The sequence below is a fragment of the Engystomops pustulosus genome, chromosome 9 (genome assembly GCF_040894005.1).
Source record: "Engystomops pustulosus chromosome 9, aEngPut4.maternal, whole genome shotgun sequence".
Lineage (NCBI taxonomy): Eukaryota > Metazoa > Chordata > Amphibia > Anura > Leptodactylidae > Engystomops > Engystomops pustulosus.
Window position 1 is genome coordinate 42,950,689 of NC_092419.1, and position 20,327 is coordinate 42,971,015.

The 20,327-nt window shown below is 43.1% G+C and overlaps 1 protein-coding gene across 3 annotated transcripts in view; it reads right to left on the reverse strand.

The window, feature by feature from the left end:
• Positions 1 to 3,721: 3,721 nt before the first annotated feature.
• NRK (Nik related kinase) overlaps positions 3,722 to 20,327 on the reverse strand; it is a 204,078-nt gene continuing 187,472 nt past the window's right edge. For 2 of the 3 annotated variants that reach the window (XM_072123361.1, XM_072123360.1), the window contains exons 31-32: positions 19,106 to 19,245; positions 3,722 to 6,961 (exon numbers count right to left, since the gene is read on the reverse strand). In XM_072123361.1, coding sequence (XP_071979462.1) covers positions 6,878 to 6,961; positions 19,106 to 19,245 — 224 coding nt within the window. In that variant the 3' untranslated portion in view covers positions 3,722 to 6,877. The remainder of the gene's footprint in view (positions 6,962 to 19,105; positions 19,246 to 20,327) is intronic. The other variant, XM_072123362.1, reaches the window with a different exon arrangement.

Genomic DNA, 20,327 nt, shown 5'->3' on the forward strand with positions numbered 1-20,327 from the left:
AGACTGAATCTTATCTAATGGGTACGCGGAGAGGTCAGCTGCCTGTTATAGTACAGATATAAGGGAAATGAACAGCAGTTACATTGTGGTAGTATAGCATTCACTATATTACAGCTAGTGTTCAGAATTGTATTGTACATATGGACACTTAGACTGTTTGAGCCTTGAGAAGTCCTCTGTATATTATGCAACTGGTGAAATCTTTGAATCAAAGCCTCACAGGAGGGGAAATATAAAAGATCATTTAATTAGTTTTAATTTGGGTTGTTTCACTTGAAACTACATAAAAATGCACAGCGAGCCAGAGACAGAACAGGGAATAGAGGAGGCTGATATTGGATTCGGGGTCATTGTGCAGACTTTGGCTAAGAATGACAGAGCCCACTGAGGCTCTTATGTAGCTTTTATGGTAATGAGTAAATCGCAGGGGGGTTGGGTGGGGTTCAATATGGACGTTTTTAAACGCATGCATTTGTGTCCGTTGTTAACTGCGCAAATTCAGAAAACCGTACAAATGCATGCATTTTTTAAAAACGGAAGCGTTTTTTAACAAATGCGTTTTTTTCAATCAAACGGCCTAAAAACGCCATGTGTGACACAGATCTGTCCCAGTAGCTGCTCACCAAATGGCGGAAGTACTCGGCAGGAATTAGAGATGAGAGATTCCAGTTCCATCGTTCTGCTGTCCCCTCCCTCTCCCTCAACATTTCTTATCTGAGCAGCTGATTCATGCTGTGTACTGCAGATGATGTACACTGTTATATACATATTATGCTGTAAAAATGCAGTATTATACTTATATAATGGTGCACAACCTCCATTCTTTAGTGTGTCGGGTTGGATGCCAGGGATCCTGACACTACGGGTCCCATACCAGCTGCTATCGCTGTAGTTATGCCCCTGAATACTGTATTCCTGGGTGCCTCTGGATGAGCAGTTGAGGGCAATTAGCAGTGAGCTGATACTCATTATGATGGTATTATTAAGTCACTGCGTAATTGTAATAATTAACAAATAAATAATTATTTGGCAGTAGGGCTAATCTCACCTAATTTCAAGATTATGGTACAGCATTTAGTGCACATGCAGTACATGTCCCCCTTGTATGGTGGAGAGGTAATCTGGTTTAGATCTTGGACACATATACAATTATTATTTGCTTGCTCCCTGAACATAAATTTGACATCCAGCCCATTACATTACTGATCTTATTTTTTGTCATATGTTATCACTGAAGGACAGAAAAATCAGCTGATATACACTAAAAACTTAGATGTGGGTGTCTGAACAAGTCGAGACATGTCCAGATAGCTCATACATCTTGAAAAGACAACCAGTAAAGGGGTTTCCCAGAATTAACATTTATTACTCATCATCAGAGGAAGCAAATCATTACACAGTTTCCATTAAAATCTATGTGCTGCAGATATTTGCATTATACAGTAAATATTGTATTGTATTGCTCATAGGCATGGTGGATCATCCAGTGGAAGAGAGGTTCCTGATAGCTATGCTGAACTGTGTTCTGGCTAATACATGATGGTGCTAAACTGGGGGCCTCCCTTTATTAACTAAGAATGCAAACAACCTCAACAGAGCTTGGATATCCACTATTAGATATTAATAGTCCATGGAGGGGATGCTAATCTAAAATATTGCAGATGACAGCATAACCATAAACAAAAGAAGAATTGATGGTAGATAGTAATGGTAGAGATATTAAGGACAAGCAACTTAGTGTTCCAAGAATAAAGTGGTATTTCAGTCTTTAAAAACATTGGCGTGAAGCGGCAGGTGTATAAAAATAAGAACAAAAAAGTCCTTGCAGTCTTGTTGTGAGCCTGGTCCCTAGGCTTCCATGTATCTGTCAGACCAATATTGATGACATACTGACCGTTATTCACATGACAGCATAAGGAATCGGTGGCCTCAACAATTATTTGTGCATCATTGGCACATGACCTTGAGGCCAGTGATTGGCTGAGAAGTCTCATGAAGGATGGATGTGATGTCATCATGAGGAAAGGAAGCCCTGGGGCCTATATTTTTTGTAAAAAGACATTTAGAAAATGAGTCTTTTTTACTTGTTTTAAACACATGCCTGCTCCATCTTCAATAATTTTGAATGTTGGCATTAAAGTAACTTCTAAATAAGATATAATGACATCTGGGTACTGACATTTATTTTCCCATTTATTCTTCATAACACATTGGCATGCATTTTATTCTGCTATATATTACTAAAAACAAATACAGGCAGTCACCGGGTTACGTACAAGATAGGTTACATAGGTTTGTTCTTAAGTTGAATTTGTATTAAAGTCGAAACTGTATATTTTATAACTGTAGCTCCAGACAAAAATTTTTTTTGGGCCCCAGTGACAATTGGAGCCTAAACATTTTTTGCTGTAATTGGAATAAGGATTATCAATAAAGCTTCATTACAGACTCCTTACAGATGATCATTGCATTCTGGGACTATAATAAAGCATCAAGGGAGCTTCACCAGAGGTCACAGTGGGTAGAAGGGTCCAACTTTAACTAGGGTTCATTTGTAAGTTGGGTGTCCTTAAGTACGGGACCGCCTGTACTCTCATTTATGCATCAAAAAGCTTTGGCGTGTATTTGATTCTAAAAATGCAGCAATACAATGTAGGTCAGAGTAAACAATGACATAAACCTGATGGGAATAGCATTGATCATTACCGCTTATCACTACAACAACATAGAAACAAAAATAAAACCAAAAGAATTATACCACACTGGAAATATTACTGTTATATAGGCACCTATGGGTGACAAGTGCCTTCCCCAAAGAATGTAATAAACCTGAATCGTGGAATAATGAAACTTTCTTGAAACTCTGTGGGGCTTATTTACTAAGGGTCCCGCGGATCGCACTTTCGTCAGATTTTAGAATTTTTCAGGGATTGCAGCTCTGGGACAGCTAATTAAAAGGGGATTGTGTCGCACACGATTAGATTTTGGCACATCGGCGCCGGCTTTCATGCGACAGAAATCGGGGGGGGGGGGGGGGAGGGGTCGGGCCGTTGCATAATCCGACTGATTTGGACTGAGCGTCGGATTTAATATTCAAATTGCATCGCAACCAATGCACTTATATACACTGGGTAGAAGATGGTGAACTCCAGCGGACCTGAGCGGGAAAGCGACAGATGCAGGAAATCGGGCGCACGGGCGTGAATCACGCCGGAGTGCATTGGAGTCGGACACTCTGTATTTCGGGTACTCCATCGGTCGGGTAAGTAAATGTGCTCCTGTATCTTTTCTGTCTTGCATAAACCAGTCTTTATCACATTCAATTCTTTCTCCTTTCTTTTATCTTCTAACACTTTCACTTTCATCTTCCGTCTAGTAAGGAAACTTAAGCTCACTTTCAAAAATAAAGAACTTTCCTCTTTAACCTTTATATATACATACTGTCGCTTCTAAATGCTTTCCCATTTTGAAAGCTTTCCTTTTTATATACATACTATCCCTTCTAAATGCTTTCCCATTTTGTCACATTACTGTGAATAAACCATGCTTATACATACACAAAATCACTTGGTCCCACCTTGACCAAGATCAAGAGGCCCTTGGTCATTTCCTGTTTTCTGCATGTTGATCTGGCTCTATTTATTAGATCGTTCTTGGAAACAAAACTTGTTAGTTTATATGAAATATATATTTTTTTTATTACGATTAAGGTTTATAGCTGTATGAGGATTGGCTAAACTGCTGTGGCTGCTTGGATGAGTAAGGTAAAAGGCCACTTGAATACACAGATTTTCTTGGTGTAAAAAGTAGTCACATTGAAGGTTTTTGAGACTTTTCACTGCTAAAAAGTCTGCCACATGGTAACCGTGCCACATGCCTTTAGAAAAACTGTATATTTGCCCAGTGCTTATATATCGGACAATGTCATTTTTTCCCTCTATGAAATGTGGATCAGTCAAAAATGGATATCTTTCGTGTGCACTTTGTTTTCACTGATTCCAAAAAAAATCTGTGAATAACAGACAAGAATAGAAGATGGCCCAGGTTTAACAAATCACAAAAACAGACATATCAATGATTCATTGGCTTCTTTGGGGTTGCCTATCATTGTGTGAAAAAGCAGTATTAATCAGTATTGAAAATGTCAATAAGTTTCCTTTTCTTCTATAGGAGGTCACACAGATGCTCACGCTTGGTATCTGTTTGTGACAAGGAGTGAAGAATAAGCTATTTTCTGTTAAAAATATACAGGATGAGAGCTAAAATAACTGTGGATAGCTGTATATAATAGCTATAAATGAAAGTAAATATTTTCACAGCTTACAGTGGAAATTAATAGAAAAAGTTAAGAAACTATATATTTTTTCCTAGTAACATTAAATTCAATATTGACATTGTTTCTATTCACAACTAAAGAATAATTGATCCTTCTCTGTGAATGGAGAAGAAAACATCAGGGAACTCAATATCAGTTTTAAAGAACTAGAAACTACAATATCAATCCTAATTGGAGCTGCAATTTCTATTTCTTAAAGCAAGATAATACTAATGTAGCTGTATTAGTAATATTGATTACTGTTTATATAATTTTATAAATCATTAGATTCTTTTTATGTTTTCATCTACAGTACATAACATTGATGAACTCTTCATGCATTTATGTGCATAAATATAATATCTCTCAAACTATATTACAATATTAATATATAAGCAATATTTTACATGGCAGACTATAGGCGTTCTACATATAATAGAACCTCCTGTCCTTCAAGTAAAACTTATATTACAGTGTCAGTGGAGCATGAGCAGATTCTGAGACAAAAGTGCATTTTTGGCAGTTTGGCAGTTCCCCAAAATACACAATTTTCTATGCACCTTAAATTTTAAGTAGCAGTAAATAAATCACAATACAGGAAAGTTCCTGAAATGTTAGGGGCCAGCCGGAAATGACAACTCATCAGTGTTAGGCTACATTCACACTACAGTATGGGGGACGTATATATGGCCGACGTATATGCAACCGATATACGTCCCCCATACACTTCTATGGGCTCACGGCGCCCTACGGGAGCGGTGCGGTGCAGCACACGTGCGGCACCGTACCGCTCCGTAGCCCAGGAAAAGATAGGACATGTCCTATCTTTTCCCGTAATATGGCGCCGCTGCCATATATCGCTATTGGGAGGGGCGGGGGTGAGCTGCGCTCACCTCCTCCTCCTCTCCCCGCGCTGCCGTTTGCCTGCCGTGCTACGGTGCGGCGGGCTCACAGCAGTGTGCATGTAGCCTTAGAAGGACACCTTTAAAGGGGTTTTCCCATGAAACAAGTTAGGCCCCATCCACAGGATAGGGTCTAACTTCTGATCGTGGGGGACTTAGAGATGAGCCCCCACAGATAACAAAAACGGGAGGTCGGGGGTTACCTCTGTCTGACCCCTCTTTGCTCCCTGAGATGAGGGGTAAACCCCTTTTAGGATCAATGCCAGTAATATTTGATAAAAGTTTATATACTAATGGAAGGGTAAATATAGTATCTACTGTACACAACATTTCCTGTCAAAATGATTGACAAATTGGCAGAAGGAAAGATCCTAGTTGTATGACTTCACCACAAATATGAAAAAAATCCTAGGGTGATGCCACACATGACGTTTTGAACCCGTTTTTGGCCCGATTTTAAGCAGTCCATCCAAAAATGCATGCGTTGAAAAATGTATGCGTTTTTTGAAAACGCATCCGTTTTTGACAGGTTTTTACCAATTATCTTAATTAAAACTGGTCAAAAACGGATGTGTTTTCAAAAAACGGATGCGTTTTGGGACGGACTGCTTAAAAACGGACCAAAAACGGGTTCAAAACGCCATGTGTGGCATCACCCTTAGTATAGTTTTAAGTGTATGGTTTAAAGAGTTAAAAATGTAAAATGGGGCCTTATGCCGTTACAGGGATCCTCAGCTGTCTACTACTAGGCCGCAACTGAAGCCTGCTTGGTATTACCACAGAGCAGTCCTGTGCTGAACCACTTGTCTGAACTTAAATGAAATATAGGCAGATAATATCATGTAATATTTATAATTTTACTACAGAATGTGCCCTATAATAGAATACGAACATGATGATGAGGCTTGGATAAATTTTACATGTCAAAATTACCTCAGCTTTATGTCTGTCAGGTTCTATGGTGCATCTTTTTTAACATATAGTTTCACATTTTCACCACCATTTCTGCACTGACCACTGACATGAATGTAAGGTGAGGTAATTCACATATTGCTGGACATGAAGTCACTGGGTTGGGAGACACCCGAGGCCTCGGCTACATTCATTGGTAACTCTTGATGTCAGGAAACCTCTCTGATATTGCCCTGCAAGGCTACAGCCCCTCCTTGAGGCCCATTTCAAATCATTATCCAGTCTACAATAGAATATTAGTTATAAAATAGAGTTTTTTGCCAGTTGCCAGAATATCATAAATTGCTTTCCATATCTCAAGTATTAGCTTGGTAAAGTGATATTGTACCAGTATGGTGTATGTAATGCTTGTTTCCTCAAGTATAGACATTAATGTATCTAACCTCAAATCAATATATATGTCATCTGCTACATTATCCCCATAAACCCCTTCAGCTATAATGCTTCGCTAACAGCCAGAGAAATATTTTCTTCAATAACATGAAATTCACATGTGCAAAACATAGATGTGACCACAAGATGCGCATAGCGCTACAGGCCAGCCTCAGAAGTGTCTCTTCTCATTGAACACACCACCAATGTTCAGCTCCTCTGGGCCTTCTTTGGGTTACAGTGCACACTTGTAGGAGGCTCCTCTCACAGCCACCATTTTCGTTTTCGGTCCAAATGGTTAATTCGTAACCCTGTGTTACCAGTTGAAGAGAACATTTTGTCCCAGAGTCATGAAGTAAATTTGACTGCCACCACCAGATTGTATAGATGCAAAAAATACCTGAAAAAGAATTGATGTATATTTAGAATTATGGATAATTATGTTCCACTGTATAACATATGAATATACCGTTCACAGAAATCATGTAACATAAGAGTGCCAGACTCCAGATGGACACAACTGAGGGAGATTTAAGAAACTATAATACCAACAATCTGCAGTGCAAGAGTTTGTGATTAAAATAGTGAATATGCCACCAAAACGCCATGTAGGTTCTGAGGGGGCGTAGAGGCGTGCGACGGCCAGTGGGGGAGGCGGGCACGAGGCGTGCCATGCTTTTATTTGAATAACCGGCAAACTTTCGTTTGGCGTTTTTCTTGCTGGCCGCATCGCCCACCAGATACATCAAGAGGCCTCTTGTATCCGACACAACAAATGACCCCCTGGTATATAATAAATATCCCTCATAATCTTTATTTTTATACCATTCCCTGCCTGTATGCAAATATCCAAAAATCCAAAACAACCCCACGAGGGTATTGTTTCAAGCCAATGTCAACAATATGCCCTATTTGACTTTTCTATGTGCCTCTTTACTATGTTACAATGGTTTATACCATGTATACAGTTCTACATTATACCCTAACTTTGTTAGGGTACTCTCAAAGGAAACATGTCTCCAGATTTTACCCTCAAACTACTAGCACCCTCAGGTAGGGTATGAAAAGTCCTTTCTAGAATTCTCTCTTTTATGTGAAAAATATAGATGGCGCCCGACCGCCAAGTCTGAAGTTACAGGGTCGTGTCTAGGGGCACCTGAAATTGTGTACAGCAGGACTGATAGAGGCAGGTTGGACATAAATCTGTGAATTGTTGCATTTTTGTTAATAACGGTGAAATAGAGAATGTGTTATTATGATGTGCAGTATGTGAAGTACATATAAGAAACTTGTCTTCGTGGGAATATCCCTTTAAAACCTACTTGCTAAAAAATGCCTTCTAGAAATTCTTTGAAAACAACTATTCTTGGTCATTACCCCAATCATCAGTCTTAATTTCAATCTTTAGCTTTCTACTTATGTGTCACCTGTAGAGATGAGCGAACATACTCGTCCGAGCTTGATGCTCGTTCGAGCATTAGCGTACTCGAAACTGCTCGTTGCTCGGACGAATACTTCGCCCGCTCGAGAAAATGGCATCTCCCGCCGTTTTGCTTTTTGGCGGCCAGAAACAGAGCCAATCACAAGCCAGGAGACTCTGCACTCCACCCAGCATGACGTGGTACCCTTACACGTCGATAGCAGTGGTTGGCTGGCCAGATCAGGTGACCCTGGGATAGACTAGCCGCTGCCCGCGCTGCTCGGATCATTCTGTGTCTGGATGCCGCTAGGGAGAGAGCTGCTGCTGGTCAGGGACAGCGTTAGGGTGCTAGTAGATTACTGTTAGGCAGGAGTGATTCAACAAGAACCCAACAGCCCTTCTTAGGGCTACAATAACGTTATACTTTTTTTTTTTTGTTTGCTTGTGGCTGGGCTTGCTGGCACTAGTAGTGCAGCTAGTACCATATTGTGAGGAATTTGCAGGGGGACTTGCTACCGTTGTGTTTAGCTCTTAGTGACACACATATCCACCTCAAACACCAAAGTGGGAAAATTTATTAGGGGTTTGATTTCAATTAGGCACAGTCTGCCAGTTTCTTTTTATTTTACGTTTATTTTTTCATAACTCAGCGTCATCTCATCAGTGTGCTTTCATACTTGGCTAGAAAATAGCCAAAGGAGAATCCAAACGGCGTACTTACGCCTACAATAGCGTTATATATATTTTATTTCTGGTTGATCTGCTGGTGGCTGTCCTTGCTGCAGTGCATATACTAGCCAATTGTGAGGAATTTTGAGTGAGACTTGCGACCGCTGTGTTTAGCGCTTAGTGACGCACATATCCATCGCAAAGACCGAAGTGGGAAAATTTATTAGGGGTTGGATTTCAATTAGGCACAGTCTGCCAGTTTCTTTTTATTTTACGTTTATTTTTTCATAACTCAGCGTCATCTCATCAGTGTGCTTTCATACTTGGCTAGAAAATAGCCAAAGGAGAATCCAAACGGCTTACTTACGCCTACAATAGTGTTATATATATTTTATTTCTGGTTGATCTGCTGGTGGCTGTCCTTGCTGCAGTGCATATACTAGCCAATTGTGAGGAATTTGGAGTGAGACTTGCGACCGCTGTGTTTAGCGCTTAGTGACGCACATATCCATCGCAAAGACCGAAGTGGGAAAATTTATTAGGGGTTGGATTTCAATTAGGCACAGTCTGCCAGTTTCTTTTTATTTTACGTTTATTTTTGCATAACTCAGCGTCATCTCATCAGTGTGCTTTCATACTTGGCTAGAAAATAGCCAAAGGAGAATCCAAACAGCTTACTTACGCCTACAATAGCGTTATATATATTTTATTTCTGGTTGATCTGCTGGTGGCTGTCCTTGCTGCAGTGCATATACTAGCCAATTGTGAGGAATTTGGAGTGAGACTTGCGACCGCTGTGTTTAGCGCTTAGTGACGCACATATCCATCGCAAAGACCGAAGTGGGAAAACTTATTAGGGGTTGGATTTCAATTAGGCACAGTCTGCCAGTTTCTTTTTATTTTACGTTTATTTTTGCATAACTCAGCGTCATCTCATCAGTGTGCTTTCATACTTGGCTAGAAAATAGCCAAAGGAGAATCCAAACGGCTTACTTACGCCTACAATAGCGTTATATATATTTTATTTCTGGTTGATCTGCTGGTGGCTGTCCTTGCTGCAGTGCATATACTAGCCAATTGTGAGGAATTTGGAGTGACTACTTGCGACCGCTGTGTTTAGCGCTTAGTGACGCACATATCCATCGCAAAGACCGAAGTGGGAAAATTTATTAGGGGTTGGATTTCAATTAGGCACAGTCTGCCAGTTTCTTTTTATTTTACGTTTATTTTTTCATAACTCAGCGTCATCTCATCAGTGTGCTTTCATACTTGGCTAGAAAATAGCCAAAGGAGAATCCAAACGGCTTACTTACGCCTACAATAGCGTTATATATATTTTATTTCTGGTTGATCTGCTGGTGGCTGTCCTTGCTGCAGTGCATATACTAGCCAATTGTGAGGAATTTTGAGTGAGACTTGCGACCGCTGTGTTTAGCGCTTAGTGACGCACATATCCATCGCAAAGACCGAAGTGGGAAAATTTATTAGGGGTTGGATTTCAATTAGGCACAGTCTGCCAGTTTCTTTTTATTTTACGTTTATTTTTTCATAACTCAGCGTCATCTCATCAGTGTGCTTTCATACTTGGCTAGAAAATAGCCATAGCAATAGGATAGCATTGTTTGGTTTTAAAAACTAAAAAACACAAAAAAAACACAAAAAACACAAAAAAAACAAAAAAAAAGTGAAAAACAAAATTAAAGTTATATAACTTTCATTTTCAAAATGTTTAACCCGAGGGCTAGGGGTAGAGGACGAGGACGGGGGCGGGGACGTGGGCGTCCATCTACTGCAGGGGTCAGAGGCCGTGGTCCTGGGTGGGGTGAGACACCACCTGCTGATGAGGGAGCAGGGGAACGCCGCAGAGCTACACTCCCTAGGTTCATCATGTCTGAAGTTACTGGGACTCGTGGTAGAGCACTGTTGAGGCCAGAACAGTGCGAACAGGTGATGTCGTGGATTGCCGACAATGCTTCGAGCAATTTGTCCACCAGTCAGTCTTCCACGCAGTCCACCCATGTCACCGAAATCGTCACTCCTCCAGCTCCTGCACCTCAGCCTCCTCCCCCCCAGTCTGCCCCCTCCCAGGAAAATTTGGCATTTGAACCGCCATACTCTGAGGAACTGTTTTCTGGACCCTTCCCACAGTCACAAACCACTTGTCCGGTTGCTGCTGAGCAATTTTCCGATGCCCAGGTTTTCCACCAGTCGCAGTCTGTGGGTGATGATGACCTTCTTGACGTAGTGGAAGAAGTGTGTAAAGAGGTGTCCGACGATGAGGAGACACGGTTGTCAGACAGTGGTGAAGTTGTTGTCAGGGCAGGAAGTCCGAGGGGGGAGCAGACTGAGGGATCGGAGGATGATGAGGTGACAGACCCAAGCTGGGTTGAGAGGCCGGGTGAACACAGTGCTTCTGAGACGGAGGAGAGTCCTATAGCAGAACAGGTTGGAAGAGGCAGTGGTGGGGCCAGACGGAGAGGCAGGGCCAGAGCAGGTGCATCAGCGCCAAATGTGTCACGTAGTGAAGCTCCCGTGGTGAGGGCTCCCGCGGCGAGGGCTAGATTTTCAGAAGTCTGGAGGTTCTTTAAGGAAACACCGGATGACCGACGGACTGTGGTGTGCAACCTTTGCCAAACCAGGATCAGCAGGGGTTCCACCACTACTAGCTTAACTACCACCAGTATGCGCAGGCATATGAATGCTAAACACCCAAATCAGTGGCACCAAGCCCGTTCACCTCCGGCCGTGCACACCACTGCTCCTTCCCCTGTGTCAGCTGATAGTTAGCCCCCTGCCCAGGACCCTGGCACAAAAACCCCATCGTCGCCTCCACGATCCTCCACAGCATCCACCAGCGTTCAGCTCTCCATACCCCAGACGCTGGAGCGGAAAAGAAAATATAGTGCAACCCACCCACACGCCCAAGCCCTTAATGTCCACATCTCCAGATTGCTTAGCCTGGAGATGCTGCCCTATAGGCTAGTAGAGACCGAGGCCTTTCGCAACCTCATGGCGGCGGCCGCCCCTCGGTATTCGGTCCCCAGCCGCCACTACTTTTCCCAATGTGCCGTCCCAGCCCTGCACCAGCACGTGTCAGACAACATCATCCGTGCCCTGACCAACGCCGTTTCTGACAAGGTCCACCTGACCACGGACACGTGGACGAGTGCTGCCGGGCAGGGCCACTATATATCGCTGACGGCACATTGGGTTAACTTGGTGGAGGCTGGGACCGAGTCTGACCCTGGGGCTGGTCATATACTGCCGACGCCGAGGATTGCGGGGCCTACCTCGGTCCAGGTCTCAAAGGCCTACTATGCCTCCTCCTCCTCCCACCCCTCCTCCACCTCCTCCTCCTCCGAATTACCATCCGTGGCCATGGCGCCATCGGTCGGTAGCTCTAGGCACAGCAGCAGTGCCGTCGCTAAGCGACAGCTTCCTCAAGTCTACAATGAGGAGTGGACGTGGATGTCTGATATCTGTCAGGTGCTGAGTAACTTTGAGGAGTCAACACAGATGGTCAGTGGCGATGCCGCCATCATCAGCCTCACCATCCCGCTGCTTGGCCTGTTGAAAAACTCTCTGATCAGCATGAAGTCGGAAGCTTTGCGCTCGTCACAAGAGACGGGGGAAGAAGATTCCCTTGTTGATAGCCAAAGCACCCTTAGGTCTGTTTCTCAGCGCATATCGGAGGAGGTGGAGGAGGATGAGGAGGAAGAGGAGGAGAATGTTGGCGAGACACAAGAGGGGAGCATTGCTCAGACCTTCACTGTTCAGCGTGTATGGGCAGAAGAAGAGGAGTTGGAGGAGTAGGAAATGGGCAGTCAGGCCAGTGAGGGGAGTGAATTCTTGCGCGTTGGGACTCTGGCGCATATGGCAGATTTCATGCTAGGCTGCCTATCCCGTGACCCTCGCGTTCAAAGAATTTATTCCAGCACCGATTACTGGGTGTTCACTCTCCTGGACCCACGGTACAAGCAAAATCTTTCCACTCTCATCCCTGCAGAGGAAAGGAGTGTGAGAATGCATGAATACCAGCAGGCCCTGGTGCACAAGCTGAAACAGTATTTCCCTTCTGACAGCGCTAGCAGCAGAGTGCGTAGTTCTGCGGGACAAGTAGCGAGGGAGAGTAGGCGAGCAGGCAGCTTGTCCAGCACTGGCAAGGGTACGCTTTACAAGGCTTTTGCCAGCTTTATGTCACCCCAGCAAGACACTGTCACCTGTCCCCAGTCTCGGCAGAGTAGGGCTGATCTTTACAGAAAGATGGTGAGGGAGTACGTAGCTGACCATACCATCGTCCTAAATGATCACACAGCTCCCTACAACTACTGGGTTTCAAAGCTGGACATGTGGCACGAACTGGCGCTGTACGCCTTGGAGGTTCTTGCCTGCCCTGCCGCTAGTGTCTTGTCCGAGCGGGTTTTCAGTGCAGCTGGTGGCATCATCACCGATAAGCGTACACGCCTGTCGACTGACAGCGCTGACAGGCTGACGCTTATTAAGATGAATAAAGCCTGGATTTCTCATAATTTCCAATCTCCACCAGGTGAAGGAAGCTCAACCTGAATAATTTATGCACTCCTCCTCCTCCTCATTTTCCTCCTTCTCCTCCTCTTTGTACACTAAAGCAGAGGAAACTGGCTATTTGTTGACAGGGCCCACTGGCTCTAGCTATAGTACTTTATGCATTTAATTTTTCTGGAGGGCCACCTACCCGGTCCTCTGTTTTAAACAATTTTTGGGAGTGCCACATACAGGCACTCAATCTATTCAATTTTTCTGGAGGGCCACCTACCTGCTCCTCTGGTTTGAAAACTTTTTTGGACTGCCACATACAGGCACTCAATCTATTTCATTTTTCTGGAGGGCCACCTACCTGCTCCTCTGGTTTGAAAACTTTTTTGGACTGCCACATACAGGCACTATCCAAATTAAATTGTCTCCATAGCAGCCTCCACACGTTGTCTCCATTGCTACCTCCAAAAGTCGTCCATATAGCTGCCTCCATTCATCGTCCCCTTATCAAACGAGGTGTGTCAGGCACAAATTTGGGTTGTTTTCATGGATTCCACATCAAACTTGTTAACTTTGTCGCCACCCTGCTGTGTTATCCACAAAATATACTGGCAAACTTTTACCATTTAGGGATATTATTTCAGCGCTTCTTGCGCATCTGTTTACATTCCCCTCATCCGCCATATCCCAAACTTATAAGAACGCTACTACACTTAACTTGGCTGGGACCGAGTCTGACCCTGGGGCTGGTCATATACTGCCGACGCCGAGGATTGCGGGGCCTACTTCGGTCCAGGTCTCAAAGGCCTACTATACCTCCTCCTCCTCCCACCCCTCCTCCACCTCCTCCTCCTCCGAATTACCATCCGTGGCCATGGCGCCATCGGTCGGTAGCTCTAGGCACAGCAGCAGTGCCGTCGCTAAGCGACAGCAGGCGGTGCTCAAACTGCTGAGCCTAGGCGATAAAAGGCACACCGCCCAAGAGCTATTACAGGGCATTCCACATCAAACTTGTTAACTTTGTCGCCACCCTGCTGTGTAATCCCCAAAATATACTGGCAAACTTTTATCATTTACCAATATTATTTCAGCGCTTCTTGCGCATCTGTTTACATTCCCCTCACCCGCCATATCCTAAACTTATAAGAATGCTACTACACTTGATCTTATACAAAAGGTTCTTAGAGGTGCTGTTTGGGGAGTAGCCTAGAGACAGGGGCTTGGATTGGCGAAAGCTCGCTTGGCAGCGGAGCGCCAGCTCCATGCCAAGATCCAACTAACATAGTTTTAACTGCAGCACCTTTAATCTACTACTAGTTCACTGCCTCCATACATGGTCCCCTTATCAAACAAGCTGTGTCAGGCAGAATTTTGGGTTGTTTTCATGGCTTCTACATCAAACTTGTTAACTTTGTCGCCACCCTGCTGTGTAATCCCCAAAATATACTGGCAAACTTTTATCATTTACCGATATTATTTCAGCGCTTCTTGCGCATCTGTTTACATTCCCCTCACCCGCCATATCCCAAACTTATAAGAACGCTACTACACTTGATCTTATACAAAAGGTTCTTAGAAGTGCTGTTTGGGGAGTAGCCTAGAGACAGGGGCTTGGATTGGCGAAAGCTCGCCTGGCAGCGGAGCGCCAGCTCCATGCCAAGATCCAACTAACATAGTTTTAACTGCAGCACCTTTAATCTACTACTAGTTCAATGCCTCCATACATGGTCCCCTTATCAAACGAGCTGTGTCAGGCAGAATTTTGGGTTGTTTTCATGGCTTCCATGTTAACTTTGTCGCCACTCTGCTGTGTAATCCACAAAATATACTGGCAAACTTTTATCATGTACCGATATTATTTGAGCGCTTCTTGCTCACCTCCTTTGGTTCCTCTCTGCCACCCATTGGTTTGAAGCCTGAGTCCATTTAGGGTATGTCGCCATGACACTCTCTAGCCTGCTGCCGCTGCCTCTGCATGCCGTCCCCTATAGTGTCAGGGTCAATTATTGGATGTTTTAGATGCTATCTAGCTTCATTCTGTCACTCTGTCATGGCCATGCTGTTGCCCATAATTTTGGCATAATGGTGCGATTAAGCAGCCTCAGAGGCATCCATGCATGCTGCCCCTGCTGTTTCCTGTCCATTTCCGTGGTGTTTCCATCCTTTTCTGAGGTTCCCAGGTGTTTGGCCAAGCTTCCCTGTGCAGAGCCTTGGTCCCCTTGAAAAATGCTCGAGTCTCCCATTGACTTCAATGGGGCTCGTTATTCGAGACGAGCACTCGAGCATCGGGAAAAGTTCGTCTCGAATAACGAGTACCCGAGCATTTTAGTGCTCGCTCATCTCTAGTCACCTGCTCTTCTATAATAGAATCGTCTATGGAGCAGACTTTGACATCTAACTTTTGTAGATTCTGATGCTGCTCTGTTTCGGGTTAACATTAAATAAAACATCTACTACAAGATGAAGTGTCGGAGCTTTAAATAGACTATCTGGGCGCAGAAAAATTTCATGTGGTTTGAGCAGAGTTGTCTCTGACAGCTTTCCCCTCAAGAAATAGATTTTCATAAATAGTTCACAGCAATAAAGAAAATAACCCCTGGGTCGGTCAGTCGGCTGCCATTAATGTCCAACCCCTGTCCGCTTTATTAGATATGTCCCTGTCACATGCAGTACTTCTCTAGGACCATTACATGGTAGAATCATCAGATGACAGCAGAGTTCACACAGTGACAGGGACATTAGTTTATCTTATTTATTAGCCAAATCCAGTTTATGATTTTCCAAGGCGTGAGGAGAATGGCAAGTGAATCATCCAAACGCAGAATGTCCAATTATAGACAATCAAATCATGATTCCTAAAATATAGAGCTGCACGGATTATTCCAGCTGGAATCAACATGCACTTACAGTGCTTTGTAAAAATATATATTTCCTGTTATTAAATAGATGATCCATTTATAGTTTGCATATTAATTGGTGTCACATAATAAATTCCATTCTTTCATTAATTGTTATTTTAAAGTGACAAAAAATCTAGTAGTACAAAAGTAGTGCAGTTGTGTTTGCAAGCAGTAACCACTAGGGAAAGCTAGATGAATATGGATTTTACATAGCTAGTATTGATGAACTGTATAAGGCTAAGGCTACAAGGCCCTAAGCCACACCCATTGTTCAGCCCTTTATTTCACCCCCTTGCATAGTATAATATCCACCTTAAAGAGAACCATCAGGCAAATTAACCCCCTAAACTAAATATATTTTCATAAACTGCCATAACAAAGCATTGCCTCTATCCCTTCATTGTCCCTCTACATGCCTGTAAATCTAAGCAATGAGGTCCTAAAGCTGTATGCAAATGACCTGTAAGATGTCCAATGAGTCATTATCATATTCAAGCTGTCCAGCTTATTCATGAGTGGGAGGCACAGCCACACCCCCAGTGCTTGACTGACAGTCTGTATAATGGTGTAATGGCTCCTCCATGTGCTTCCTGGTGCTGGCATCCCTTGCAGCCTGTGTGTATGAGATACTCCTTTACACATGACCGACAGCCTGTATAATGGTGTTAGGTATAATGGTGTAATGGCTCCTACATGTGCTTCCTTGTGCTGGCGCCCCGCTGCAGGCTGTGTGTGTATATAGGAGAGATACAACAGCTCCAGGCAGCCATGTTATAGCAGAACATGTCAGGTACTTGTGTAGCTGATGTCTGTGTCTCACACATGTGTATTAGGAGGTTGCAGCATGTCAGCAGATAAAGCACAGACACTAGCAATGCTTTACTATACATTACACACACACATGAGCAGGGGGAGGAGAGTGGAGGGGTAACAGGGGTGACATCACTGCCTCTGACCATGTGACCAGCCTCATTTACATAAAAAAGAAAAGATGATTTTACAATGATTAATGTATGAAATGACTAGATAAAGACTGGGATGGGATCCTTGTGAGCTGCTCCAAGAGGTAGAGGTGACAGGACTAGTGGCAGAGACCTGATGACAGGTGTCCTTTAATTTCCCCCCAACTATTATAAGGCCATTTTCTGTGGCCAGCTCCCTTGCACCCCCTTATGCCACTCAGCAAAAGATAATCCCCCTCTTAATAATCATAATCTTTACTAATACAGCGCCATCAAATTCCGTAGCGATTTACAGATTCGGGGGAACATACAAATAAAATAAGACAAGTTATAACAGTCATATGAAACATTAGGAGACTGTATCCTTCCTTTCTTGGGTCCCCTTTCTTTTAATTCACCAGATAGTGAGCAGTTTTATTTATCTTCCACTCACTTATAATGCCTGAGATTTCTGTTCTCCTTCTCCCTCACAATTTAGTTCCTTTCTTTCTCCCTGTCACAATGTGGTCTCCTCCTCCTCCTCACACTGTGGCACCCTTCTCCTTCACATTATGACCCCTCTTCTGCTCCTATCTTCCTACTGTTACACCTCTCCTCCCTTACATTGTGGACCCTCTTTTTCCCCCTTGAATCGGGGGACTCCTCCCCTTCACATTTGGCTCCTCTTGTGCTCCTCCCCTCACATTGTGACCCTTATCCTCCTCCCTCACATTGTGGCTCCTCTCCTTCCCCCTCAGATTGTGGCCCCTCTCCTCCCCCTCCTCACATTTTGCCCCCCTTTCCTCTTGTTGCTGTATATTAAACAAAACAACCATTCATTACTTACCTTTCCTATTTTTCCACAGCAGTCCTGCTTCCTCCTATATAGCATCACATTGATATTGTCATCACTTCTAAAGACAGCATTACTTTGACATCATCACATTTCTCCTGCAGGCCTCTGATGCACACAGCAGTAGCAGATTGTTATATTGACTACGGCTCCCTGCATCACCATTGTATGTCTGTGTCCTGAGGAAACCCAAAACAGCGTGGCATACCTCCCGGACAGTTGGCAGGTATGCAAACACTCCTGTAGCCTGACAACTGCAAAAAAAGTTGTCCATTCAGCAGCTTTTAAAAAGTTACTTTCAAAAAGTTTTACTGGCGCTGAGGTCTGCAGAGGGGAAAAGCTTTGACCTGTGTTTACCCTTATATAAGCACAATTACGTACTGATTTCTGCAAAGTTTATTGAATGGCAAGTTATGTGTCAGGCACCTGCCCAGCAAGCAATACAACCACAAGCAAAATTGGTGCAAGCTGTCAGATTGGGTAAGCGGTGGCTAACTCACAAACTAGCAAAATTAGTAACAGATATAAGAAAAAAGCAAGGTTTAATGGAATTGGGCAGGCATGTAAAGGTGTTCCTGGATTTCGCCCCAGTAGCTAAGTGGAGCGGCCATCCATCACTCTATTAACCCTTGCTGGTCAGAGCAAGAACTGGGCGTGGCTCAATCAATCCCAAACAAAGCAGGGATCAGTCACAGTTCACACACACAAAACAGAAAGCAAAATTAATACCACCTAAGACAAACTGCAGACACTGGAAGATGTTACAGTACGTGTTGATATTTTTGTAGTGTGGACATATTCTTTTATTCTACTAGTCTGGTAGTTATGGCTGCAGCCCCTTGATATTGAACTCAGATAAGGGGTTAAATAGCCAGATTTGGAATAATTTCCAAATTAATTTGGGAATTGCAGCAGTAAGTGGGCTATCACAGCATTACAGCACGGTGCAAGTAGTACTCAGTCCCCATGCTGTACTATTGGCAGTCACCGAGATTGTCTTGTAGGTTTTCCAAAAACAGATTTAATGAGGGAATATCTGAACAGATTAAAGGAGTGATTTAATTGTGAGTGCAATGGATGCAACTAAAAACTTTTATTTTTAGGTACATGAAATTATTTTTGCCCTTGCTGTATAATTCTAATAAGAAATGGTACTAAGTAAATCTAACAACCCAGCAGTGAGAGCTTAGAAACACCATATATTTCCTTTATTTTGCACATAAATAGTTAGCATTCTTAGATTTACCTTGTCATTTCTTTCACACAGAAATTTTAACTTCTGCGCCTTCTTGTGCATGAATACTCCTTCTAGAGTTCCTGTTTCTCCGGAACGCAGCTCTATTGCCTTCTCACCCCAGCCCATAATCTGATTAGACTGAAGATATGCTGGAAAATAATAAATGTATAGATGTGATAGATGTGATAGATAGATAATTTTAAGGAAAATACAGTTTTTCTAGTTACAATATACAAAGATAAAATATATTATGAACGTATTTGTACTCAAAAACTAACTTATACAGCTACTTCTGCCTCTCTCACAGCAGGAAATCTCAGCAGGATGTTAAAGTAATCTCTGCCGGATCAAATAAATTCATAAAATGCTCAGTATCAGTAAAACTAAAAATACAAGTCCTTCTGCCATACAGGGATTGCCGCAAAACACCCAATCTCATTGTATAGACCAGTGGTGGCGAACCTATGGCACGGGTGCCAGAGGCGGCACTCTGAGCTCTTTCTGTGGGCACCCGGACCATCGCCCCAGCACACCAGACAGGACTCGAAGTATCTTCCTGCAGTTCCAAACAACTTATAAGAAGCTGCTTTCAGTGATATTTTAAAGTGATAAAGCAGCAATAAGTTACTGCTTTAATTTTTGGTTGGCACCTCGCGATAAATGAGGGGGTTTGTGGTTGCAGTTTGGGCACTCGGTCGCTAAAAGGTTCGCCATCACTGGTATAGACTATTGTCTCTTTAAAAAATTATTACAATCAATTTAATAGTCTTATGGATGTCAAATACATTTTTGGTCCAGTCTCAACTCAAATGACATTAGGATATGAAACAGAATAGAGGGTGAAATATAAGGATCTGCACATGGTTTATAATACATTGAAGGTTACGGCCAAAAGTATAGAGCAGCTGAGTCTAATGAGGCATAGAAACTCAGTATGACATCCACAGACCTGCACCTGATGCCACAATCAGACCGGATCACGGAATGTCCTTTCATAGGGCTGATATGGGGATTATTTATAGTAGCTTTGTTTAGATACAAATGTTCATGGCTAATTTATGTTATTGTAAACCTCATGCTGACTATAATAGTCCTAGAAAACTTATTTAGATAAGCTATTAGGTAGGAAGGTGTAATAGAGAAGTATACATATAGATTATATCATATTCTGGTGCTGTAATCTATATTACTACTACTAGGTAATATAATCATAATGCACATTGATACACTA